At 46.0% G+C, this 27,960-nt stretch overlaps 1 protein-coding gene across 2 annotated transcripts; it reads right to left on the bottom strand.

Annotated features, from left to right (window-relative positions):
- Positions 1 to 15,165: 15,165 nt before the first annotated feature.
- TGIF1 (TGFB induced factor homeobox 1) lies at positions 15,166 to 23,641 on the bottom strand. 2 transcript variants are annotated; one of them, XM_042808983.1, is made up of 3 exons: positions 23,337 to 23,641; positions 17,665 to 17,891; positions 15,166 to 16,279 (listed from the first exon to the last, which is right to left on the bottom strand). In XM_042808983.1, exons 1-3 carry the CDS (start codon positions 23,350 to 23,352, stop codon positions 15,713 to 15,715), a joined length of 810 nt encoding a protein of 269 aa, XP_042664917.1. In that variant the 5' UTR covers positions 23,353 to 23,641; the 3' UTR covers positions 15,166 to 15,712. The 2 variants fall into 2 exon arrangements, with proteins under 2 accessions (XP_042664917.1, XP_042664918.1); XM_042808984.1 differs by lacking the exon at positions 23,337 to 23,641 and adding an exon at positions 22,390 to 22,679.
- Between the last annotated feature and the right edge of the window lie 4,319 nt (positions 23,642 to 27,960).

Genomic DNA, 27,960 nt, shown 5'->3' with positions numbered 1-27,960 from the left:
ATGCTTTTATGTGCATTATCACTTTAATTTGAACAGAATCCTTGTGAAGTTTTTGGGGCTTTTCATTTTGGTTTTGTTTTTTTAAGGAAAAAGGTCAAAAGTGTGTTTTAAGTAATCGGGATGTAATTTGATGGCCTACCTGCATTCCCAAATGTTATTTTGAAAATGTTTCTAATATGAAACAAATGGCAAAAAAAAAAATAAAAAAAAAAAATAAAAAAAAATTGAAAGCCTTTAGACAGAGGAGAGTGGTTTTATGGCATAACGATTTGGATTTCCATAGGATTATCTACCTAGATGGGTGTGTGGACAGGAAAATGTAAATAGATGAATGTTTCCCATAATGTAAAAAGAGCAAATTAATAAAATAATTAATGCACTGCTTGTAAGAGCTGTGGGTTTTCAATGTAAATTCACTCTTCCAGAACCACCAGAATGCTTCGCTTGATGTGGTCCAGGATGAAAGCATGACCAGCAGCGTGTTTCTCTTAAACAACAGTTGCTTGAGACTGATTCCACAGAGCCTCCCACTTGCAGAACTTCTCACTGGAGCAAACCCCTCTGTGATACCTGCCTGGATCCCCAGCAGAACCCTCACAGGCACTTCTACATGGAGCCAGACCCCACAGAAGTGTCAGGGGTTGGGCTGGTGGCAGCACTGAGCTATTTCATTTCAGCGCACAATATCCCATGTGCTTCTTTCCAAGAGAGCACTGAGCAGGGCCAGCAGTGGTAGCTTCCCTTCGCCAGGGCCCTGCCTGCAGGCAGGGTTTCTCCCAGTCTGGGATATCATGACAGCCATCAAATCTTGAACTGGAATTGTTTAATCTGGAGGAGACATAGGGATGTAGAGACCTTGTCGCTCTCTACAACAGCCTAAAAGGAGGTTGTGGCAAGTTGGGGATCAGCCTCTGCTCCCAGGTGACAGCAATGGATGAAAGTGAATGGCCTCAAGTTGTACAAGGGGAGGTTCAGGTTGGATATTAGGAGAAATTTCTTCTCAGAAAGAGTGGTGAGGGAGTGGCACAGGCTGCCCAGGGAAGTGGTGGAGTCACTGCCCCTAGAGGTGTTCAAGAGCTGTGTGGATGTAGTACTGAGGGACATGGGTTAGTGTGCAATTTTGGTGGTAGATGGATAGTTGGACATGATGATCTTTGAGGTCTTTTCCAACCTTAATGATTCTACGATTCTGTGACTGTATTCTATTTTCTGGATGGTGTTGTTCGTGTAACAGATTTAACACATTTCAGTTTATAAGCCCAACAGTTTACACGAACTGCACACCAGAGTTGTACCATGTACCATTTATCTACTATTACACCCTCAGCACAGAGAAATCAGGAAGATTTATGTTCTAGAGGCAGGGAAACTTCTTACAGTTTGACAGCCACCAAGACCTAACGGTGGGATTTCCTTTCCTCTGCTGGAACTTACGTCCTCCCTGGTCACTCATAAACTGACAAACCAGATATGGCCAAAACATGCTTAAATATTTAAAGACCTTTTTTAGTGGCTAATATTTTCCTGCAATGAGAACACATCAGAGTATAAAACAGCAAATATGCTTCAAACTATTCCCTCAGCAGAAGAATGATAAAGTCTGAGCCGTGGCTCACAGCTCTGCCATTTGTGCTGCTTAAAGTAAACTTGATTCTTATTTATATTCAGCATTCCCTTCCAGCTCAGTGTTCCCTCCAAATCATGAGCCTTCCTCAAGAGCATGGCTTGTTATCAGTTTGCTTGCCAAAGTCTGTTCTCTCCTGTTTTGGATACTTATATTTGCAGCATGCAATAGGCAAACAATACATTTTAACCATCACTTTGCAGCATGCTTATCCATTAAGTTCGCTGGGAGTCTGTGCTGACTTGGAGCCAGTTCTTTTTGATTGCAATTCATGATACAAATGTTGGTCACTCGTTGGCATTTGTCATTGTAGTCTTTGGTGTATACTTCAAATAGGGCTTTGGAATGGCAGTCAGTAGAGAAGGTTCTCCCTCAGTCCATTGGCAAAGTTCTCCTTCAGTCCATCAGGTTATCATCCAGTCCACTTAGGACACTATCCTTTGTTCCACTGGTGAGGTTTCCCTTCCCTCTTGTGCATCCCCTGAAGACACAGCCAGGTCTTCCCGTGCAGCCCAGGATGCACACATGGGCTTGCACTGAGGAAGTTTGGCATCAACACCCACAGTTAGAAATTGCTTGTCCCCTTTCCTTCTAGTCTGATACTGTATCAATGGCCAAAAATTTTCTGTCCCACCACACCAAGCTCACTCAAACCTTTATCCTCCCTTCCGTGTGCTGTCTTCAGGATGGGGGTTTTCCAGTTCTTCATGCCATGCTCTGGTCCACCAGATACATCTAAATTCCAGCTGCAAACATGATGTGTTCAGGTTTGTCAGCCAGTGGCTGAGCTTTCCCGCACTTAGGTGTGACTGGCATGCAGCACCCCTTTGGGTCACGTGAATGAAAATGGCAGCTCTTCTATTTCTCTGAGAGTCATGTGCCCAGTCTGCAGCAAGACAAAGAGACGAGAAAAGGAGCAATGCTTCCTGGTAATTGTGTTTTTCATGGTTCTCTTCACTGATCAGGTAACAACATAATCAGAGAAATTTGGGCCAGAAAAGTTCTGCTTGGGCATTGTGTGACAACCATCCCTGTCAGATTGCTATCTCCCAAGCTGCAGCAGGTAAGTCATCACCTCACTGCTGCTGCTACACTTAAGGGAAAGAAAAAAAAAACACACAAAAGGAAAAAAAATATAAATATATTAAAAGACACACGAAAGCCAGGCCAAGCTGTGGGATGCCTTCACTTCTGTTGGGTAAGCCTTGGTGCAGAGCCCTCTGTCATACCCACTCTGCACCCAGCAGTCCTATGGCAGTGTGCCTGGATTTTGCTATTTTCCAGCCAAGCAGAATGGAAGCAATTATGGATTTTGCCAGCTCTATTCAAAGCAGAGAAATGTTGGAGTTCTTCAGCACCGCTGGGAAATCCAGAGGTTGCTCAGTCCCAGAGCATCCCTGGGAAGCTGCTGCTCTGTGATGTTTTATAGCTGCCAAAGCTTCATGGAACGGGAGAGTCTTTGTTCAGAGCTAAGGGGAAAAGCAGTAGGGCAGAGTGAGAAGGATGTTTCTGTCTGTCAGGTGTTTCATGGGGATGAGACATTACGGAATCACACAGAATTGTAGGGTTTGGAAGGGACCTCTAGAGATAAAGTCCAACCCCCTGCTAAAGCAGGATCCCATAGGAGGCAAGGTCACATAGGAAGGCGTGAGACAGGTCTTGAATACCTTCAGAGAAAGAGGTCCACAACCTCTCTGGACAGCCTGTTCCAGTGTGCCATCACTCTGACAGCAAAGATCTTTCTATGTTGCAAATGCAGACAGCTGCATGCTGAGGCTCACAGCTGGTGTTGGAGGACAGAACGGATCACAGATGTGAGCCACTAAAAGGCAACTCCTCTCCATGCAACTATCCTGCATCCCCATGGGGATGCAAGCCTACCAGCTATCTCTAGCTCTTAGCTGTACGGAAAGGACTATCAAAGACAAATCCTTAATACAGTGTGGCTTATTTTTCCTGTTGTATTGGCTATCAGTGCTCAAAACTGCCACTTGGAATTGCTTCACAAGTGCATGTTGCATGTTCAGCACTGGATTGCTGTGGTCCTTGAACAAGAACGGTAATTGTTCCTTCTTTTGTTGTGTAAAAAAGTGTGTAGCATTGAGATGCCAATGTATAGCAAACACTGAGCTGGGCTATGCTATTTGTCATCTCCTAGGGTGTCCATTTTTTCTTTTTTAAGGGGGTGGGGGAATAAGTGTTTGTGGTAATAACTTACTGTGCTCATTGTTTTGCTTGCCTTTGGAAGAAAACTTTCCTATCATCTGGGAAAAAAAAAAAGAAACAAAGAACAACAACAAAAAAAAACAGTACGGAGACTTCTTCAACTTGTAGATAGTTCTGGCAAAATCACATCTTCCCCGCGAAGTTTACACAGTTGAATTTGCAGTGTTAGAAAAGAAAGGAGACTTCACCCCAGCATTAACTGTCAGTTGTGTAATTTGGCTGAGACATAAAGATCAGTTATTTCCATGGAAAAATGCCTGCTTGCCAATCTCCAAGTGACTCCAGAAGAGCAATGCCTGAGCACCTGAATTTTAAATCACAATCATGTGTGAAAGGGTCCTAATGCTCTGACTCATCACACAATAAATACAGTGATTTAAAAAGATATAATAACAAGTGATCTTTGTCAACAGTGCTGTACGCCTATACATATAACAAATAGCACCTTTGATAACTAGGTAACATGGATCAATCTGAGTGGCTTTTTGCACAACCAACCTAATGCTTCAGCTGAGAGGGAGAGTTCCCTTTTGTTTACATATTTCCTGGCAATAGCATCATGACGACTGCAGTCTGGCTGAGGGAATGCGCAGGGAACTGGGAAGCCAGCCACACATTAGCAAATTGCGGTGTACTCCCTCACTTCTACCCTTTGTTCAATTGACACGTGCTCATCTCTAAAAGGGAAAAAAGCTGCGTGTGTATTGCTATGCAGCATTTCACTGCAGTGATTGGCGTCCACCAGCATCTCCCAGGCAGCGCTGAGACTCGGTAAGAAGCAATCCATCCTCTGTGCTTGTCCTCAGCAAGCTGGTAGGATGAAAATAAAACCAGGAAACTGAGCCAAAGCAAAGCAAACCTGTTGAAGCATGCAAAGCCTGCCATTAGAACACAATCCACGCAGATTTTGTTTGTCAACAGTTGCATCAGCCAATACAGCAATAGTCTGAAATGATTTTTTACTGGAAACAATTTCATGTCAAGCAGAACATGTGAGCTTACCATTAATGGTATGAGAGTTTCCCAAGCACCAAGCGAGGGCAATGCGAGCGCAAGCACAACACAGCTACAGCACCCAGCTGCAGCAGCTGCAGCACAGGGGAGGTGCTGCCCATTGTACAGCAGGAAGACATTGCACCAGAGGAGCTGTGTGTTTTCTCCCTGCCTTGCTCTTATCTTAAGCCAGTCACCACTGGAGCGGGGTGAAGGAATCTGCTCTGGCACCAGTAATTGCACCCACCTGGGAGAGAGGTTTGGCATTCAGATTATCCAGCTTTATTCAGATCTCTACAGACCTCAGTTCTCTCCCAGGTTTTTCAATAGGCAAGTTGAAATTCTGCTCCTCGGGAGTCAGCACATTAAGTTTGCATTGCTCTTTCAGCATTGTAACAGGGAGCAGCAGTTGGATCAGATTTTTCATTCTTCTCTCAAAAGGTCAAGGAAACATGAAACTGCAAAAGCCTAATTCTTCCCTGCACCGCATTTGTGTAAACCCAGAGGGCAGCATGGCAATGGTAATTTTAATGCTTTTTTTTTTTCTTTTTGCCTTTTCAATACAAAATCCTTTGCGCATCTGCTGACTGGTCACACAGCAATGCACTTACTTTTACTCTTCTCACGTTACTCCTTCCAAGAAGCTGATTTGCTCAGAGAAGCTGTGGGGCCCCATCCCTGCAGGCACTCAAGGCCAGGTTGGATGGGGCCTTGGGCAGCTGAGCTGCTGGGTGGCCAGCCCTGCCCATGGCATGGGGTGGGACTGGATGGGCTTTGAGGCCTCTTCCAATCCAAACCATTCTGTGATTCCATGACTGAGATGAGCATTCACAGCACCCGAAAGGATTCCAACCACTGTAAAGCAAGCATAGCAAAGCAGGGGCTTGGCACAGCCTCAGCTGCACTGGTGTGTACTGGCTCCAATGCCACACAGACACTGCCTGCAATGCTGGTCACCCATGTGCATGGCTGTTGTAAAATGTGACTGTCACAAGAAGGCATTCAGTGAGATAAACATTCCTGTAGAGTGATCTGAAAGCCTGGTTGGAGATGCTGTGTTGTGCAGGCTAAACATCATGCGAATGTTGATGTTTGCATCTCACAGAGTTTACAATCCAAGACAGAGCCCTGCACCAGAATTAACTGCTGTGGTCTGTTCTAGATCTACTTGCTATGGTCTCATTGCTCATCTTTGAAAATGAGTCGTGTGTTTTAAAGCATCATAAACAAGCACATTTTTCCTTTTACCCAGACTTCACAAGGAGATGTGAAGGCAAAGTCTTGTCTCCAAAATTCCATCATCCTGATCAGAAACCAGTCTTATGATACAAAGCCCAAATCCAACACTTTACCTCAGCTGCAACACAGGACAACACAACAGAGCCCTGCCGTGCTCCAGGCCCTTACCGTGTCGTAGTGATTCAACAGGAGCAGGGTGGAACATCACTACTGTTCTTCCTCAAACAGGGACATGCTCTTCTTTAAACTTAACGTAATGCAATCCATGAAGAGACGCACTGATAACATGCAGACATGCATTGGCAGCTGGGGAGCGACCCACAGTGGGTAAACTAATAATACACACATACATGGGATGGGCAGGGAGTAGGGAAATGGCTTTTGGCCCTGCACCAAGCTTCAGAAAATGCTGCATGCTGGTGGTGTTGGCTCTTGGGAAGAAGACAGCAGTTTTACAGCCATGAGGGTCAGGCCCTTTCTGGCTCAGCCATGTCCCTCAGCAGCCAGGCCGAGGCCATGCTATCACCCATCAGTCATGCACACACAACTCCTTCCAAGCACAAAGGCACAGTTGCAAAAGCCTTGTTTTTCATCAGGCTGCTCCCAGGATTTATGGGCTGTCACCCATCTGGGCAAGCAGAGATGTTTACCTGCACCTGGTGTCAGCTGGGCTCAGTAACGCGATTACAACACTCCCACTGCTGCCCTGTCCTATCTCTCCATCTCCAGCGATAGAAATAGAAAATAAACAAATACAGACTCAAAACACTACCCGGATCCAAACCATCTGAGGTGTGGGGCAAAAAGAACTCCTTGCGATCCTTTTTTCCCCTGCCACTACAGCTCTCAGTTCCATAAATGATCAGTCCTCCCCAAAGCCCGTAGTTCATTCAATCAGCTCCTTATTCCAGCCCCATCACCACACACATGCACAGCGGCAACTACAGAGCCTTCCTGCCCCAAAGCCTGGTTAATATTTCAGCCCCGGCTCACCACAGCCCGTACTTTGAGCCGCGGGCAGCACGTTATTGGCAATCCTGGTGTTTGCAGGCTGGCTTCCACCAGCCTCCTCTCTGTTACACGAGAGAGCTCATGTCAATCGGAGCTCTTGATCTCCACCCACTTCAGTACAAATCCAGTTATGACTGCCATCAGTGTGACTTTGATTTCAGGACTCTTTGCAGGTGAGCCATGCTGCAGGCTCTGAGCTCAGCCGACGGGACAAAGGTCTTGTTTTCCTTGTAGTGAAAAGGTTCAGGGCCACGCTTCTGTTTTAAGTTTTCGATTATCCCAGTAAATCACGAGGAGTAGTAAAGTACATAGAACAGAGATTGCAGGCTGGTTAAGAATTATCGCGGAGGTAAAAAAAAAAAAAAAAAAACAACAAAGAAAGCCAGCACAACAAACCTGCACCCAGTTTCCATAGCGCTGCCCCACATTCCACACCTGCACAGCACCTGCAGCTTACAGAAAGTCTTGGAGCCCGCTCTGAAAGCAAGGCGGAGCCTGCCAGCTTCACTGGGCACGTCTGCCTGAGGAGTAACTGAGTGACAGACAGCTCACCCTGCTCTCCTGACAGCTTCCTGCAGGTCCCTTAGCATTCAAAGTAAAGAGAATCAGGTGAGGTACCAAAGTCCAGTGTCACTTCATTCCTTCTGCACAACAAAAATAATAAAGGCAAGGGAAAGTGTTTGCCATAGCCAGTGTAAAGAGCAGTTGTGAACACAACCATGGAAGGACTCCCACGCTGAACCCAAACTGCCTCTCAGAAGGGTTTGCAAATTTTTTTGCAAGTCTAGGGATGAGGAAAAATCCCATTTTGCACAGAATTGAAGCCCTGCCTGACAGTCATCTGCACTGCTCCACTTTCTGCATAGGCCAAGCTCCATCGCAGCTCTGGCTCTGCTCAAGGTTCTCAAACACATTGTTTTGTCTCTTGCTGTCAGATTCACAGACCTACGTGCAGATTTCCCCTAGCTGGCAAAAGTCACGGGGATGTAGAGGCAAAATATGAACCCTGCCGTCTCTGTGATGGTTTGGAGAACAGCAAATTATCTTCCCCCTGCCCTGCCAGCATCCCTTCCTCTGTGCATTTGTGCAAGAACGGGCACATTTCCTGCAGTCTTTGGGCAGCAGATACATCTGTGCTTTGTTGCTTTACTTGATCAAAGGCAGATTACGCTGCTATCACCGGAACTGTTAAGATTTACACGTGGGCTTTTAAGATACCACTTTTTAAAGATCAAAACCTGATGTTTCCCAAGGAAGTGAGTTCAGACAAACCACAGAGCTCTGGAGTGTGTTTTCCTTAGTCATAGCTGAAAGGTTTGTCTCTTTTCCAGGGTTTTCCCAACAACAGTAGGTCTCCCTTGCGAATGAGGGCCAGGCCAAAGCAAGGATGAAAGGCAGATCTGTGGGAAGCAGAGGGTCTGAAGACAAGTTCCCTCTGGGCTGAGCAAGCATCATGAAGCAGCCAGTGAGGTCACGTTTCCTGCCTAGGCAGAGTCACAAGCGAGTCACTCCTGAGGCAGATGCAGAGTCTGAGTAACAGTGAGCTGCACTGCCCACCTTGCTTGGTCAGTCCCAAGGGAGGAAATCTGAGCCTATCACTGCTGTTGAAAGGAGATTCCTCACAACAGAAATACCTGTTGCATATAGCTATAAACAGGAGAGAAAATGCTGCATGCCCACCACTGGCCACCATGGATACTGCTCAGTGCACCGCATCTGGAGAATCTCTCCTATGAAGAAAGGCTGAGGCAGCTGGTCTGGCTCAATCTGGAGAAGAGAAGGCTCTGAGGGGGGAAGGGGAACCTCATTATGGCCTTCCAATACCCAAAGATGACTTATAAACAGGAGGACTGACTTTTACATTGGCAAATAGTGATAGGACAAGAGGGAACGGTTTTAAAATAAGAGGGGAGATTTAGATTGTATTTAGGCAGAAATTCTTCACATAGAGGCCAATGAGGCACTGGCACAGCTGCCCATGTAAGCTGTGGTGCCCCATCCCTGGAGGCACTCAAGGCCAGGTTGGATGGGGCCCTGGGCAGCTGAGCTGCTGGGGGGCAGTGCTGCCCACAGCACTGGATGAGACTGGGTGGGCATGAGGTCTGTTCCAGTACAAGATATTCTATAATTCTATGACCTAAGAGAGCATGGAGAATGGCACTGGCTGTGAGGGTGACTGGGCTCTTCCCCTCTGCCCCAAGGTTTCCCAAACACAGCAGGAGTGAAGCAAAGCCAGGTGGTGTCTCCTAAAGATTCAGCATATATCTATCATGCCACTGACCAGGCAAGGAAAGAAGCCTTCCACATCATTCCTCCAGAAGGTTAGGGAGAGTCACTGGGCCCAGGCAGCCAATGTGGGAACAAGTGCCAGCAGACAAGGAGATGGCACTGTCTGAAGCTGCTTGTGTAGGGACAAATGAGTCAAGGTGGTAGCTTTACTGCAGACAGTACATGCAGATGTGAACCTATAAACCAACCGGAAATATTTCCAGGAGGTTTTTCCATGTATCTCCAGCTAAGGAAGAAAAACTTTTGAGGAAGCCTTTGCAGAAAGTTGGCAGCATTTCACTGAAAATACCTCAGCTGAACGCAAGCCAGCTGCACTGAACATGAAGAATGAGTTACAGCAGCAAGCGCCTAACTAGTGTTTAATGTGATAACCTGAATTCACCTCTTGGTTGAGGTTGGCAGGGGAAGGCCTTTGTATGGGTAGTCCATCAAAACAGTGTGCTGCAACCAGAAAGGCCAAAACTGAAGTCAGCCCCTGAAATCAGGGTTTTTAAAAATACCTCTGAGTTTTATTACTCACTGCTCCTCTTTTAGGCTCATCTCTGTCACAGCACAGAAAGCAGAAGCTAGGAAAAAAATCTAGCTACACAGGGAAGACGTGCTTACTCTCATGACCAGAAGCTGGTCTATTTGCATCAGAGCAAGATTTGTTGTTGTGGTTAGTTTAGTGGGGTAGCAGGGATCTTTTCCAACAGCACAAAACCAGACAAAATAATCTCTCACCTAGTTAAAGGGGCTACGTGCAGCATGATGTAAGCACTCAGCAGTCTAACAGGCAGAGAGAAGATAGAGGGAGAGTTCAAACAAGGAATGATACCACAAGCCCAGAAGGAAACAAAGTAAGACATTGAGCACAAGGTCATGAAATCAGAACATTGCAGGCTGGAAAAGGAAGTGAAATTACAGGCTCTGGCAAAACAACTGAATGCTTACTCGCTTGAATTACAAAACTCTTGTGATCTTCACCATCAGTTCTGTGTCTGGGATCCAGACCTATGTCCAAGGCAAGCTACACAGATGGAAGGTGGTGGATATGATATTCTTCCCACAACCAAGTCAAGTGATTTTTGTAGTCAGGGGTCTCAAAATGGGGAGTTATTTACTTAATAATGACAGAGACTAACATTCTCCTAAAGTAGCTGAACCCTTCCAATCCATGAAATGCCACTGACAAAGAAGCTTGGGTAGTATACATCAACAGGGCAGTGTTTATCCAGCAGCACAGCAAAAATACAGAGGGGAAAAGACTCAGGGAAGCCATGAAAACATAAGTTTGTGCTGCAAAACCCACAGCACCAGGGCTGAGCTGCTCTCTCTGCCAAACAATTTGACAAAAGTTGACAGCATAATACTTGCAGTTTGTAAATGCACAAGTGAGAATTCTTCCTTATGAGGCCGATGCCACTACACATCTTCAGGCAGGGGAAGCAGCCCCAGCCTTGCTCTGTGGTCCAAAGGAAGCTGCCCAAACACAATCAGGGACAGAAAACTGCCAGCTGCCCAGCTGCACACAGTCAGCCCATGCTCACAAGCCACCACTTGCCTTCCTTTAAATCACCATTTCAAAGTGCTGCTACCTGTGTGCACATCTGTAGGTTCGTTACGCATTTATGTAAGCAGCTGAAAGTACAAAACTGGCATGAATTCCAGCCAAAACCATGCTATCCAGTGAAACAGGGATGAGCTGGGAGGTGGTTGTGACCAACTCATATCTCACCAGCTGTGGGAGCTGGGGTTAACATCACACATTGCAGCACTGCCCAGGGGTGTGCGGTTACTTTGCTGTGGGGAGCTGCCCCAGGCTGCAATCTGTGCAGCCTCGTGAGATCTGCCAGTGGTAGTCACAGACCCCATTCCTCAGAGCCAAGAGAGCTTCAGGAATGTGAATTGTAGAGCAAGGGAAGCCACAGAGGGAAAGGTGAGCAAAACTGCTAAGTGCATGCCATGGCTGTGAGCTGTCAGCAGAGATGGGTGCAAAACTTTTACAGAAGACACAGAAGACAGTCTGAATTTTGACTCTGTAGTGTAGCCAGGTCTGCTTCTTGCGACTGTGTTCGAACTCATTGCCATGGCAGGCAGCGGAGCAGACGCCAAATGGCACACAGCACATGTGGATGCAATTACTACGTCTGGAATAGCAACAGCTCAAAGTGATGCTTTGCTAGTGAGTGGCTCATCTAAGCTCTTTTCCTTTAGTCTGAACACTGGAGCTCACAGAGAAGAGCCAGCTAACCCAGGGAAACGGGACAGACGTAAGGTCTCTGGCAGCTGCTGAACAAGACTTAAAAAAAGTCATGTCCTGAGCAGCAAACAAGAGCTGTGTCTGCACCAATAATCCCTACTTGGCAAAAGGCACAGGGAAAGTTGACAAACGCAGTATGCCAAGAAGAGGAAGAAAAAAACAGAAAACCCAAACGAGATTTAAAAGAGTTAGGAAGTAGTGCGGGAGCAGCTCTCAAGTGCTAACAAGAAAAACGGCTGGAAAAAACACACCTTGACATGCACCACTGCAAGTGCCCCAGCTGTTTGAGTGCATTACAGATGCTGACCTCATGGCAAAAGCCAGTAAATGTGTGGGATGCCACATCCCCCCAGCATCCCATGGGATGCCCCCTCCCATGCGCTCACACACACAGTTGCCAGTCTCAAGATCCCGTCCCTATTGTAATTATCCTTGCTTTGCACTGGGATTTATCATGTGCAGCTGCCACAAGTTGTTTACAAGACACAACTGCCATGAAAACAAGTCTGCTGGCGAGCTGTCTCATATTTGTTGCTCCTCCTGGGTCACTCGGGCTCTGGCCAGCAGCACGCTCTCCGTATGGCACGGCACGGCACAGCACTGCTGGTCCTGCATTAGCAGCCAATCCCAGTTGGTGCATGCAGGCAGAGCTTGGGTTTTGACAGCTGCCTCACAATTAGGTTTGTCACTGCAGCAAGAGCAGCAAAATGTTGTCTCGTTGTTTCTTTTCACTACTTTCTTCTTTCTTTCCTATTCTACAGCCAAACAAGCTTCCAGAAATAAACTTTCCCTTTGTTCTCACAGGGATGAGTTGCTGGCAGGAGCAGCCTTGCACTTGTTAGTCATTGGGACTCTTCCTCATTCTAGACCCTAGCTCCGCCTGATGCCCGCAATGTATCTTTGATAATTTTATCTGGAATTAACTACAAGTTTTTGCTCTGAAAAAATAGATTAGGGCTAACTTTAGCAGTCTGAACCAAAGTGTCACTAAGCAGAAACTGCCTTTGATTTTATTGTAGTGGATACTCAGTGAGTCATTTTCATTCCTCCAAGTAAACTAACACCTGCAGAGGGGGGAAAGCCATTCCACTATGCACCAGGTGTTACTCCTTCGGCGTATGGCTGCAGTTGAACTTCTAAGTGTAGCCTTAACCCAAAAAAAAAAAATAAAAAAAAAAAAAAAAAAAAAAAAAAAAACAACAACAACAACCAATAATCAGCCTCAAGCAAAATTGGTCACAAGTAAAAGTCTCATGGATAGGTGTCAGCATAATGGAAACGCAGCACTCATCACAAGGGCAGGGCACTGGTTGTTAGGCCAGTGTCACTTTGTGTGGCAGTGGCAAATGACAACAGCAGAGACCACAGGCTTTTACTTTCAATGGAAACTGTTAACCTGAATGACAAGTTTTCTTCCTCCTCCTCTCTTCATTTAATTACTGCAGATGCTCTGGCAGAATTACAGAACTGATCAGCTCAGCAAGCAAAACTTTTTTTTCCTAAACTTGTTGACATTTTTTTTTATTTTAAGGGCAGATTAATGGAGAGCAAGGATCTGAGAGTACCCTTTGATGATACGATCCCCTACATTTTCTCTACCACTCAGCACACTGGCAACCTTCTTTGAAAAAAAAAAAGAATAAGGAAAAAGTCCAACTACTCAAACAAGGAAAAAACATTTGCCTGAGATCGTTTTTTCTTGGGCAGCACCTGAAGTACAGGCATAAGGAATGTTGCAATAGAACACTTACGTGGATAAGAAAGTATCTTATGAATCTCTTAGCAAAGACAAGACTTCTTTCTGGGTGCCTAGCATCCGTTGAGAGCAAACATCTATGCCACAAAGGGATTTTCTTCAACTTCCCCCTCTTTTTGCTCAACAGTGACCTCATACATACACAAAAGCCTATTCCAAGTAGATCATAGAAGCAGAATCATACAATGGCCTGTGTTGAAAAGGACCACAATGATCATCTAGTTTCAACTCCTCCACCATATGCAGGGTTGCCAACCACCAGACCAGGCTGCCGAGAGCCACATCCAGCCTGGCCTTGAATGCCTCCCGGGTTGGGGCATCCACAACCTCCTTGGGCAACCTGTTCCAGTGCGTCACCATCCTCTGAGTGAAGAACTTCCTTCTAAATAGATAAAAAAAGTGCCAAGGTATCCCAAAGGAAAATAGCCTAGGAGCATGAAGAATAGTATGTCCATACAAAGGGGTAGTACCCAAGTCTCTTTTCTAGACTTGTGTGCTATTACTTGAAGATAAAACCCACAGCCACACCTGGCTATGCTCAGAACAATTTTATTGGTAGCTTTATTTCAGCTAAAAATGTATTGTACAAATTAAAAACCTGATTCTATAATCGCACAGCATATGAGGACAACCCTGCATTGTTTCTATTGTTACCAAAGCTGATGCACACATAAGCAAACCCCTGTGATTTTTTTTTTCTTTGAACGTATTAACACTGACTTTAAAGGTTTAAAGAAGTGCTACACCAAGCAAAATTTCAAAGAGTACTCCAGAGAACAAACAGTTTTCTGTTGCCTACAAAAAGAAAAACCACAAGGAAAAAGAGAAAAAAAACAAAACAACACACACTGTCTACTCCTAAGAATACCCTTACATCTGCCTGCCCTCCTGCTCCACAAAACCCTCCCCCAATCACCAAGCAGACAACTGGTTTAAGGATTAGCCAGAACTGATTTTTCTCCCTGATGGTCTCCTGTTTCACTGTTGTTAGAAAGACGAGGGTGGGTGACAGACATCCAAAAAAGTTGAAATGTGAGCTGCAACTTTGTGTTTTTTAGTAGTAATTCATTCTGACAGCCAGAGTCCTCCTCTGAAAAGTAACTTTTGAAAAAATTCCACTGGCCAGAATACACACAAATACAGCAGAGATCTCTTCTATATCTTTGTCACCTATCCATTTGGTGTTTGAAGTATCACAAATAATCCGGCTCCCAAAACACAGCTTTCAACCTGACACTCTCCTATTTCACAGTCTACTGGATTTAGAGCCAAAATCTTACCATTGCTAGCCCAAGAAAGTCAGAAGTTGTGTTGCCCTTCCTGACCCCATCAAAATTAGTCTTTAAAGACGTCTAGAAGCTGTACCACAACGACTTACAAAGAAATATTCACCCCAACCCTTTTCTGGCCTCTTTGTTTCATCCTCAGAAAAACCTCCCCATGGCCCCCTACTCTAAGCCCTAAGGTATTTCTGGGAGCCAGAATACTCCAGCTCTGAGAGGGGCCTAAGACACCCCTCCCGAAATTTAATGCAAGCTGACTACACTGCTCTCTTTGGCCTCTTTGAAAAGGTCAACACAGCAGAACACAGTCAGGTACTTCAGGTCCACTTTTCAGCATTCCTTTGAACATCTGGTTAACAACAGCTGCTAGTGCAGCTCTCTAAACCAAACAAAGCCAGTATAAGGTCAAAAATATTTCTCTCACTCCAGTGTATTTTGAGAGTAAAGCCGTGTTTTCTGCAAAGTTTGTATGCAACAAAATACTCCTCATGCATCCATTTTTAAAGAAAATATTTTATTACATTGTGGGAAAAAAAAGCATAATCATCCAAAGTTCATATTGTTAAAAAAATTGAAAATTTATTTTAGACAGCGTGTCGGTATATTCTGTTCCACATGGGAATGATAAGAAGACTCTATATCATTACTAGATATTGCACAGTCTGATAGAAAAAAAAACAAATCACATGATCTTGGGAACCATATCACATTATGAAAAACCTACAAAGAAAATATTAAAAAAAAAACCAACAAAAAACAACAACAACAACAAAAAAAAAAACACACAATCCTTTCTTTCTACAGTAGCTTTAAAGTTTATAATTCTTGGAATGACCATATTCCACTGAAGACCATCTCAGTGACAGGAAGCTTCATTTCAGCAATCCCTTGTGCAAATAAGATTAATAAAAAAAAAATAATAATAATGCAGTTAAGTCTTTTGATATTGTGTGGGTGGCAATAACCACACAGCTGTTAGATCCCTGCCTGGAAAAAAAAAAAAAAACAAAAACAAAACAACCAAAATGGGGAAAGAGAAGGAAGGGGATTTAGGCCATGAGTTTTGCCTGCAACTCCATCTCTGCCGCCCTTTTGAGTGCAACATCCACCAGTAGCTGGAATCCACTAAAATCCTGGTTGAGGTCTGGTGGGGTTGGAGGAGGAGTGTTAAAGAGCCCGCTTTGCGCATTCGCACCAGGTCCCAGTTTAGAGGCATCCTCGTGGTAGGAGAGGGAGCTGTCTGTGAAGGCGTTGGCCGGGGGCTGCTGCAGGTCCGTGGTCTGGCCCACATCAGCTGGCTGACAAAAATGGAAAGGGGCATCTTTCAACGCAGTCACAGTCGTGTGGCAAATCACCGAGGGCCGAGCCAGGACAGACCCCGGGGACACAGGCTTGGAAGAGGACACAGTCTTGCTGAGCGTGGCAGAGGTGGGGAGGAAGGGGCTCTCCTCCAGCAAGGGAAGGAAGTTCTTTGTGCCCATGGAGGACTCCATCATGCTGCCTTCAGGAAGCTTGGTCCCCCGCCGTGAGATGGTGAACTGGTTTGGGTCTTTGCCGTCCTTCCTCAGCATGTCAGGTAAGAGCCTGCGGCGCGCGTTGATAAACCAGTTGCAGACCTGAGAATACAACAAGATCTTAATTTCTACCTTTCTTCACTTCCAACTATGTGCCATTAGAGTCATTGGGTTAGATTGATGACTCCCTCCAAGCAGTTTCCTTAATCGAACAAAAGAGACTCCAGGACAAGCTCTGACAAGCCTGGCTAAGGCCTTTTCCCTTGTCCTCTCTCTGCCCCCAGCTCCTGCTCCTTCTACAGAAAGCCCCAGGACATCTGAAGTCGGCCAGCCTGAGCCCAGAGGTTTAGCTTTTAACCCTGTGCACACACATTAATCTATTAGCCATTGTTCCCTGTGCTTAGGTTAATTAACAACAGGAAAACCTTTTCTCTCTGAAGAGGGCCACTCCTCCCACAAATAGTTACTGATTTTCCTTGTTCAACTGACTGTGTCGACAGACATAACATGAATTACCTCACTTAAGTTTGTCCTTGTTTAAATATCAAACCAGTTTCCTGGACAATACACGATAGTTTATAGTTCAACGTCTTTTTTTTTTTTTTCTTTACGTTTACTACATGAAGAAGGTTTTCTTTACAGTGTTACACAAAGAGAATTCTACTTTACAGCCAATTGTGGATTTTATACTAACGAATCAATCAGGGAAGAAAAAAAAAGCCCAGAAGCCAACAGGAACACTATATTTAGCATCTCTCAAAACCAGGTTTTGCATAAGCTTTCCTGCAGCCACCTTCCATGAAGTGGGAATAAGCAATTGCTCACAGTTCTCCCACCAAAGATGATCAAAAAAGGTAAGAATGATGAGACCAGGGAGACCTTGCAGCTGCTACTGGGTGGGAATCCAAAACTAGCCACATAAAAGCCTGATCACACCCATGCTAATGCACTTGAGTAGCTCTATCTATATCTATCAGTTGTTTCACTGATCTTAATGGAACTCGCCATACACGTAATTATAGATGTTCACGTTCTATGGGAATGGGCCTCAAGTTGCAGTTTTAGAGGCAGTTATACGCTCAGCTCTGCATCTATCACCATAAAGCTTCTGTTGACAAATGAATCCTTTCTCCTCACAATAAATTACCTCATACTGACACTTTATGTCTTTTGGGCCCCAATTCTGCAAAAAATTAGCATGCATGTTCAAATTCACAACTGTCTGTTCTCTTGAATATGTCATTTTATTCCCAGTAAACAAAGATCATCATCATAACCCACCACTCATCTGAATTTTCCTTTAAAGCTGCCATCAGAAATGGAATAAGTAATGATTAAAAAAAGAAAAACAGAAAAGGAAAAAAAAAAACCAAAAACATCACATGCAGTGCAAACATTACATCAGTGACTAGACTACAGGTAAATTAAGAAGAAATCAGAAAACAGTTCCTTTAAACTAAACAAAAAGAACTGCTTTATTTGCATACCTGTAGTGTGGAAAGGTGTGTTTGCCGGGATAACAGCACTTTTTCTTGCTCTGAAGGATAAGCATTGTATCGGTGCTCATAAAGCCAGTCCCGAAGAATCTGCACAGACTCTTTGGGTAGGTTGCCACGTCTCCTCCGTTTGCCCGAGCCAGCAGATGAGGAAAGATCCAGTGGGACATCCATAGTGTCATCATCTTCTGTTTCACTGCCTGATATTGCAACTACACCTGCAATTACAAGAGGACAAGTACAATCAGCCTCCCACCTCAGGAAACTACTTAGCTCCAGCACTCCATGGTTCAGACTTGTTTTATAGTAAGCACTTTTACCATGAATGTGGCACAGCCTGCTTTATTGGGGATTCATCCTGTAACTGGTCAAGCTGCAGCTTTACTGTCAGTTGAACACAAAGTAGCACCAATGAGCTGTTCCTAAGGGAATTCTCTGTAAACCCTCATTTTTTGTTCCCCAGCAACCTTTTATCTACTGCTTGTTATCAGATAGCTTCTATCTAATGCCAATATTGGCCCAATTTGCTTGCCATGGTATGTATGCATTCAGCACTCTTCAAGGATAACCAGGGGCTGGGCAAAGAGCCAACAGACAAGAACTGAGAAGCCATATACCCAACTCCAGCAATGGGTTACTTAATTACCCCTTAAAATGCTGATGCTTCCCTCATGAGAGAGATAGCTTGTAGATTTTTATAAATTAATAGTTCATCTTGGATCTACAGAGAAAGAAAAGAAAAAAGGGAAAACTGTGCCTGCCTTCACTCTCAAGTGGATATTTACTTAGTAAAAGGTGCAGGATAAGGTAAGAACCAGGTGCCTTACTCATGTATAAGTATACCAGCATGATAGGTGATAGACTTCTAAAATGTAATTGCATTTCAGTATTAGAGAATCATTAGAATCATTTAAAAAACACAATTAATTGTCCCTTTCTATATACCACACTACTTGATGCTATGTTAGGTAAATAAAAATAAATAAAGATTTAATAGTCAACAACTAGGAAGGCTACAATTTCCTGCTTCTGTAGAATATACAAGGCACTGAGGAAGCAAACTACTGTAACATAACACAGTACTAATTTCAAGTGAAAACATACTGACTTGCAGAAGTGTCTTCCAGAAAAAAAAAAGAAGTCAAGAAAAAGAAGCCCATAATCTCTTCCCATGAACATGAAATTTGTATGTCATGTTGGGGGTGGGGGAAAGAAAAAGGAACTTGCTCATTTATGACATCAAAATTAAAAACATGAACAGTAAAAGCCAAGTTAAATGTCAGAAGTAAAAAAAAAAATTATGTGGGCTACTACCCATAATTCAAAGATTCTGTTTAAGGAAAAAGTTAGCCCTGAAATTTAATACATGTGCATGTGAAAGCATAAACTATATAAAGCAATAAGAAAAAAAGAAAAGGGTGTGTGCAACTGTTGCTCATTACTTCCCAGAGCGTATGGAGCATAGGATTTCCCCCCATACCTTCAAACCGTAGCCAAAGCTGATACTGCAAATCGTTCCCTTTCTTCCTCTTATTTATGAGAAGCTTCAATATCCTTAAATTCAGTTTAAGTTGCTCAGATCTCAATGCATATTTTTGACACGCAAGCATTCCCAGGAGAACCATCAATCTGCAAAGTGTCTGGCATCGTTACTTCAGTAATTCACTTAGTATTGTTTTCCTTCTCTAAACTGCTGATTTATGGAACCGTCAAACACCCAACTGACATACCAAACTTTTCCTGGGATGATTTGCCATAAATTATCCAGTCATGGCACAAGAACAATAGGATAATATTTAAATGGCCTATAAGAGATAAATCCCAAATTATGTAAACAAGTTCTTAACTCATGTAGAAAGTATGTCAAGTTTGCTTTAAAATGATTCTGAGCAATCGCTTCTCTATTTGTAATAGCTTCATGCAAAGTGCTGTCATGCTTGCAATCTAACCTGAGAACATGTCTTGCACAATGGGGTCCTCTGGAGCCATAAGTAGCAGTTCTTGGAACAAAGATCATGAACAGACAGCATGATGGCTCTGCAAAGCAACTCACACCTCCCAAACTGAATTTAAAAACCAGCTAAAACTAGTCTTCATTATTCAGACAATGTTTTCAAGTGTGCTGCCCTTGTTTGTCAGAAACTAGAAGTCTTGAAGCACTTCAGTGGGTTGGGTTTTTTGTTTGTTTTTAAATGTAATAGGCAAGACACGACTCTGGAAAACAGGGAGAGGCAAACAGTGAAAGCTGGAAATAAGGAGTCAAAGAAACTACTCCTGTGAGAAAATTAGGTGTCTAACAGTCTGTGAGCCATATTTAAATGGAATAACACAAGTCCTCCAGACACACCACCGCCCCGCTTGGCCTAACTTCCCCAGGACCTAGTAATACAGCTGAAGCACTCCACCGGAGCCTCTGAATTTGAGAAAACTGCCTCGGCAGCAAAACTTGTTTCAAAACTGTTGCTCTTTTTCACCTGGGAAAAAAAAAAAAATATATATATATATATATGTGGCAAAACACTAAAAGCTAGCAGTGTGAAAACGCTTCTGTGTTTTGCAAACCCGTTCTTCTGCCATGGCACTTCTGAAGTAAAAGTTGCCGTCTGACTAACCACAGCCTACCTAGCAAGGAATGAGTCAACGCGGAGCCTGCCCTTTGGCCGGCTCGCTCGGCGTGTCATATGAATTGACAGAGCAAGTCAGTGACACAGAGCAGGTCAGGGTGAGCAGGAAACCCAGTGTGTTACAACTTCTCCTCATTTAAATGAGCTCATTTAAATAGAGCAGCAGCCCTCTGAACTTTGCGCAGATAGCTCCGCTCGGCGCGGCGACAGGAAGTCCTGGCGAGAAATCTCGCACGGCCCCAGCTGATATTTTTTACTAGAGCGGGAGCCACGTTGTTGCTGTCAAGGCTCTGTTTTCATTAAAGCATTCCTGCTGATTACAACCCAGCTTTGTTTTGCCTTCTTGTTAGTAATCAGGCTATTCGCTGCTGGTTTCCTGTTTTAACAGGGCCAAACTGAAAAGGTTTCTGGCCGGGATCCACTGCCAGACCGTTGGCTTACTGCTATTTACACCCCGAATAAAGACTAGTGGACATGCCGAGCAGCCCCAGCTGACCCACTAATTCATTCCATCTTAAAAACAAGCCAGTGTCAGGTTACTTTCTGCCTTCTCTCCAACACGTTCAACTAAACAGAAACGCTGCTTTCACATGACTAAGCCAAAGCAGCCTGGGCATGCCGGCAGAGGGCTGGGGACGAGCCCAACACCCCAGGGCTCCATCCCCACCACCACCCCACAGACGAGCAGTACGTGTCCACCAAGGGGCTTCAGCAACAGGCTAAGGGCTGCACGACCACCATCTCTTCCTATCACATTACTTTATCCTCCCAGCTCCCCAGTTGCAGCCATATATATAGCTGGTTGGATACTGAATGCTGTCAGGGCCCCGAGACGACTGGAAACAGCAGAGCAGACTGCTTCCAGGGATAACCCTGGGCTCAGCACCTGATCGTCAACAGCTCTGATACACAACTTGAGAAGAACAGCGATAACTAAAGCTGATTTCAGAATGGACCACTGCTCCTTAAGAAGGCACGTCGAAACACTCGAGGGGGAGGTCGAAGTATTCGGAAGATGAAGCAGGAGTTAAGCAAATTCGAGCTATTAGGAAAAAAAACCACCACCGTCCCATTGTGTCGAGGAAGAGCTTCGCAGAGGAAGTGGCACAGGCCAATTGTTATTCAAAACAGGACAAAGTTACCACAAGAAACAATCTCTGCCCTCCAGAGAGGCAGCAGACAAAACAATCACCTTCTGGAAAGCCTCCCACCCCACCCGGCGGGGTTGAGCGAATTTAAACGGGATTGTTATGAGGGCAGATAAACAGGACGGGTCCCATCTACGGCTCCGGTCCTGTCGTAACCAAGCTCGGTAGGATTCCTCACATGTATCAACTTGAGCACATGCCTGGCTCTTCGCAAGAGTGTATTCGAAAGGTAATTAACTAACCGAGTATGTTCCGTGCGATCGCTATCAGCTTATTATTTGCAAATGAAACCATCCACCGAGCAGTCCTCGGGGTAGTCCGATAGCGAAAAGGGAAAGAAAAAAAACAAAAACAAAAAAACAAAAAAAAAAGGAGAAAAAGGAAGCTAACTAAAGTTTAATGTGAATTTAAAAGCCAACAACAAAAATAAATCAACTTAAAATTATTCAGAAGTAACCACGAACTGCATGAGGGATGTACGAGGGAATTTCCACTGTTAAAAAAAAAAAAAAAAAAAAAAACTTTTCCTTTGAGTACGTTTCATAATTGAGGAACCAGCTCGTTTGCTTCCCTTCGCGTTTCACAGCTTGAGCTCCGCCGCTCTTAAAGCAGCCACACTTGGCTACGCTGTACGTTTGTTTTCCTTCTTTAAACGGGACTTCTCTAGGGCTGAGAGCAAGAAATCCGAAACAAAGTCATTCTTTGAAACTTCTGAGCGAGGTTCCGACGCCGGGCGGCCCCTGGCAGAACACAACAAAGGCCCCAGCCCCAACACTTCGTACAGCCCCATCCCTCTCCCCTCCTCCCGCTCGGTGCCAGCAGAGCCCCCGGCCCCTTTGCGGAGCTGCCCTCCGGCACGTCACCTCCCATTGTCCCCATTGTTCCAGCCCACAACTTCCAGCCCTCGGAGCGGCTCGCTCGCACAAAGACCTACACATGCATACCTAGAAACGACGTCAGCACTTTTCACACGCATTTATTTCGGGGGGTGGCAAGAACAACAGTCGAAAGTGTGGGGAGTTTGGTATTTCGGCAACCAGCAGCTGCCCTCGGGGAGAGGTCTGAACAATGGAAGCAACAGCAGACAGGAAACCAGCTCACCACTGCTGTGCAAATAGGGAGCATAGGAATGTCCTAAAAATAACCGGGCTAAATTAATTCAGCGAAATCATACAGGAGAAAAACACACCGTGCCTAAAACGAGGGGTCGAATCGCAGCCTACCTCAGGGCTGCGACATGAGGAGTCAGCGCCGTGCCCTCAAATCACTGCACAGGGGAGTGAGGGGGGGGGGGGAGGTCGAGGGCTGCGAACCGCCGAAACTTGGTTCTTTGTGCCCCGGGTCCCTTTGTGCTCGGCTGCCCGCACAGCCCGAGACGATTGCACGGCCCCGGGGCGCCGAGTGGAGCTGCTCCACCGCCGCCTCACAACGGCAGGGACGCGCAAGTTGGGAACTTCTTGCGCGCGGCTACGGCCGCGCTCTGATTTAAAGCACTTCAAGCACGGCCGCCAGCTGAAAGTTTGCAGTCTGTACACCCACACACAAAGAAAACCCGCTGCGGCGGGAGGGTGGGGGGGGGAAGCAGTCTTCCTCCTCCTTTTAACCCTAAGCGCATGGAAACTTTCCTACTCTTCTCCTCTTTTCAGAACTACGAGGGCAGGGGAAAGCGGCAGTTTAGCAGCGATCGCGTTCCGGTCCCCGCGCCGCAGACAAAGAGCGGGGCTGCGCGCCGACCTCGCACCGGGGCAGCGGGACGGGGAGGGCGGACAGCGACCGCCGAGCAACGGCCGCGCGCGGCGCCAACGGCCACTGCGGCCCTGCGGGGAACGCGGGCGGGAAGAGCGCGCCGCCTTCGCTGTCACGCCGCGTCCGAGCGGCGCCCCGCACGTACCTTTTTTACTTTTCATCGTGTCGGCGACGACCGCCGCGCTCCGGGATGCGAATCGGGACGCTGCTCCCCGGATTCTCAACTCGGCGACGAGGAGGAGGACGGCGAAGAAGAGCGGCTAGGCGGCCGGCCCGGAGCCGCGTTGCTGTCAGGGAGCCGCGGGATTCCGCCTCCCTGGGGGCTTTCCGACGGCCGCGGGCTCGCTTCGCCTTTGTTCCTTCCTCGTGGAAGTGGGAGAAAGCACGGGAGGGAAAGGTGCGCGCGGCCGCCCTCCCCCTTCCCGCAGTGACTGAGACAGAGTCACCCGGAGCTACGCTCGCACTCGCGGCGCTGCCTCCTCCCTCCTCCCGCCGCCTCTCCCCTCCCCTCCCAGGCGCGGCGAGAGGGAGGGAGGGCCGGGGGGCACGCTGCTGCTGCTCCTGCACACACACACACACACACACACACACTCACTCACTCACTCACTCACTCGGCAGCCCGCCCGCCTTTCTTCCAGACAGGCAAGCAGGCGTTTGTTTGATCGTTAAACTGGAAGGAGAAGGGGCCGAGCGAAAGGGGGGAGGTTTTGACAGCTGCCCTTGACTCGCCTCCTCCTGTTGCTGCCGGATGAACCACCCACTCCTCCGCCGAGAAGAAAGGAGAGTGTGTGCGGAGCCCTCCGAGGAGCCCCACACCCCGCCCGGCTCCGCAGGGCCCCTCCGGTGTCACCGCCGCCCCCTCCCCGGGCAGGCGCGTCCTTTTCGGGGTTATTTTTACACCGGGCTGTTACCCCCCCTCGCCCCTCGGTGGATGTTGCTGTGACACACGCTTGTAGAGAGAGAAAAAGTCTCTCGGCTTGACTCATCCCTCTCGGGCAAGCACGTGGTGCAGCAACAGTTTATTTTCCTCCCGAGATGAGACAAACGCGACCCGCCAGCGGCTCCGCTTCGCTCTCCCGGTGCCCGGGGCTGCCCGCAGAACCGAGGGGGGGAAGGAAACGGATGGGGGACGGTTCGCGCGTGGAGAGCCACGCGCTGCTCAGCGCTGCACTACCGCGTGTGTTTGTTGTACTGCTGCAGGGCCACGTGCTGCGGGGCAGCGCTGCTGGCGGCTGATGAAATCACGGAGTCCTACGGCAAAACAGCGCTCCTTCCCCCCCCTTTCTCCTCCCCTCCGCCTCCTGGCTTGTACGTCCACAAAGACGAGCATTCACCTCCGAGCGGGAAGCAGCCGCGTTTCAACAGCAAACCCTCCCAAGCACCTCGTAACTATTTTTACATAGCGTCATTACAGCGACCTTGCCGGAGATAAAACAGCTGTTACATCCTGCGCGAGGGACGCACGCGGCGGGCGGCTGTTGAGCAATTCCGGCCAACGAGGCCGCTTCTCCGCCGCCCGCGGGGCTGCGTGGCCCGCGGCTGTGACTGGCGGGAGGAGAGAAAGGGGGGAGCGCTGACTCACAGCGCGGCGCTGACTGAGCGGCGGCGGTGCGAGCCGGGCCGTTACCCGCCGCCCAACCGCCCTCCGTGAGTGCCCGCGCCCCGCAGCCTACTCCCGCCGCTCCCCCGGCACCGCTTGTGTTTTTGTTTCTCTCTCTTTTTTTTTTTTTTTTTTTCCTCTTAAAGTCCGACTCCCCAGCTGTGAGAGCTGACTCTTCAAACCGGCGCTTTCAGCGTCCACGCTTGGTCGTGCCAAAAAAGTAACGACGGGAAGTGAACAAAAGATATGTCAAGGATCCCAGGAGATTCCCGCGTAGCTCGCTGTCCCTGGGGCTGCTGGCGAGTGGTGAACCAAACTCTTCCCTTTTTCTTCTGTCGTCTTTACGAGGGGAAAAATAATGCTTTCCTCTCGCACCGAGCTGACGCTTGTTTTTAATAGTGTTAGTTAGTACTCCTAACTGCTGGAATTTTCTCCAAAGGGAAAATTGATTTTTGACTTAGCATATGGCAGCTTATGAAGCAGATAGGCTGTAAAGACTGGGAGGGTCAGGCTGCTAGTAGTAGAGCGCAGCAGAGCACTGAGCACTCATTCCTAGCTCCATTCCAGGTACAACGTACCCACAGAGGCTTTTTTTCTTTTCTTTTCTTTTCTTTTTTTTTTTTTCTTTTTTCCAACTTGCTCTGCAGATGTAAGTGTTGAGAGAGTGTGCCCGGAGCTGGAGCTGCAGGGAGAGACAGATAGTGTCCAGGGCACTGTGCAGTTTTGATTGCAGCCCCCAGGACAAGGTTGGAGCAGTGGCTGGGGCTTGTCTACAGAATCTAGTTTATTCTAGCACATGAAGGCTCTGGTGGGTGTTGAAGTGATAGAGTGGGTAAAGCTTGCTAATAAGTAGGGTGGTTGGAAGCAAACTGCTGTAGCCTTTTCTGACAGTAAAGCTTTGACACACCTGAAAGAAGATTGTATCTAAGGAGGTAGCAGGTGAGATCATTGCCTATTCTGAGCTGGAATCTGAGGATAGGGAGCAACCTGATTTTTTTTCTGAGTTCAGTCAGCTGGTGGTCCATAAGTTGATGATGGGTTTCGGTGTTTGCAGGCAGAAGCTGTTGATATGTAAGAAAACACATAACTTTCTACAGTTTTTCTTTTCCCTTCACGGGTTGGCAGAGCTGTGATTTTAGCATTACTTAATCTGCTGGAGCTGTATCAGCACTAATAATCATATCTCGTGCTTCTTCCTGAACAACTTTGGCTTCTGTGCAGCTCCTTGGGTAAGCAGCACTGTATGCATACGCATCAAGATAGGTCTGTACCAACAGGTTTGAACAGCCTGGTTTAGTGTGAGCAAGTTCAGCTCTGTCTGGATCTGTCTGCGTAGACATGCTGTAGGTATTTGTAGAACTTATTCAAAGGAGAGAAGTAAAATTGGAGGGGTTAGATTTTGTACTGTGCAATAACCCTCTGTATCAGAGGTTTATCTGTGTTCTGTGGTGATGCATGCTTGTTTCTGCCGTGTCATGCTGTCACATGTGATATCTTACATGCTTCTGACTTGCAAGTGTTTTGCTGTGAGGTCCCGTGTGTGCCTAACTACTACCCCTGAAGTCTCCAAGACTGTGTTTTGATATCAAACTCCTACAGACAGCCAAGACCTAGGCATCATAGCCTTATGGGTATTTTTTATCACTGTTCCCATTTCCCATTCATAAAATGGAGGGTGTTACATCTTCCCAATTCATAAGACCTTAAGAAAATTAATCCACAGATCTTTGTGGAACATTGAAATGCCATTGTAATGTTTGTAAAGTTTTATACTTTATATTCAAATTAGAATATTAGAATTAAGTAGTATTCAGTAAGTTAAGCAAGTATTTCATTGACGAGGCAAATAAAATGATGCAACAAATAACTGTTCTTTCAGTGAATATATCTGTCCTGTGTACAAAAAAGCAGGAGTTGCTATCGGGCACACCCAACCTTCACCTTTTCTTATCCATGACATTGACTAATCTCAGATGTTCTGGAGGAAAAGGAGAGGCTGCAGAAGGCAGAAGTGAGGTAACATTTTCCCACAAACGTTCCATCCTAATCTGTAATAGATAGAAGCCTTGAAGCAATCATTTAATATAACTTGTATCATGGTGGATGGTTTGTATAGTAGTATAAATGTTCAGCATCTGTATAGTGTAGTATTTAAACTCTGAAATGAAGGTCAGTGGCAGGGCACCATGTTGAAATGTGAATTACATAAAAGGGACTTTCAATTTTTTTTTTCTTATCTATTTACTTCATTGAATATCCTCTTGTGCTTTGAAACAAAGAAAACAGAAGTTCCTGTTTTTTACCTTCTCTGTACCATTCACATATGCTTTCATCATCTCTGCTTTCTGAGATAAAATTTTTTCAGTCTTTTCAATCTCTTTTCCTATGAGAATTACTCCCAACCTTTGATTGTTGTCTCAGTCTTTCCCAAGTCTCTTTAGTATTACAGTATCCCATTTTTCAGTAAAAGTAACTGATGCTTAGTATACTGTGTGCAGCACAGTTATGTCTCTGGTTACAATATATGTCTTTGAAATTGCTTCTTGACCTATTTCATATGCTATCCAGAAAATTGGGCTTTACTTTTGGCTACTGCTACATACTAAGCAGAGGATCTTAACAACCTGGGAGAGTACGTAGCTTGTTTGTGGTTTCTCTTGTACACGGCTTTATTTTTGTCTTGATGCTGAGGTGCTTTTGTCATCGCATTGTTCGTGCAACTGCAATCACCACAAAACTCCCTTTTCCCAAATACATTTTTGTTAGTTGCAGACTTTGGCACTTCACTCTTCTTTACCTGCCCTGATTTCTCTGTCTCACTGATCAGAGTTAATATACTAAAATAAAACTTTGAGTAAGGAGCTGAACTCAGTTTTTGTTGTAATAAGACATAAGCCACTTGGTCTTGCATTGTTTCTCTTGCTCCAACCACATTTTATTCATGGCTATTATTTGCCTTTTCCCTCATCCTTTTCTTTGTGCAGTAGCTTGCTGCTACTCATGAAAATCTTTTGGAAATCTCAATTATACCAGCCAGCCATGCTCCTATAACTGGAGTGCAGTTTGCTATCTCTGTAAAGGCAAAAACGGGTAAGTCAAAGTTGTGAAGACAATCTTTAATGCTTCAGAACTTACAGGTGGTAGACTTTGCAACCTGAATATGCTTTTT

This window comes from Centrocercus urophasianus, unplaced genomic scaffold (genome assembly GCF_019232065.1).
Source record: "Centrocercus urophasianus isolate 14NV4802_14NV808 unplaced genomic scaffold, USGS_Curo_1.0 seq_11, whole genome shotgun sequence".
Lineage (NCBI taxonomy): Eukaryota > Metazoa > Chordata > Aves > Galliformes > Phasianidae > Centrocercus > Centrocercus urophasianus.
This window is presented reverse-complemented; position numbering and strand designations above follow the sequence as displayed.

Coding starts and splice junctions, on each gene's coding strand:
- TGIF1 (XM_042808983.1), bottom strand. Junction 16,280..17,664: donor CACACCTTTCCACACTACAG/GTATGCAAATAA, acceptor TTGTATTCTCAG/GTCTGCAACTGGTTTATCAA.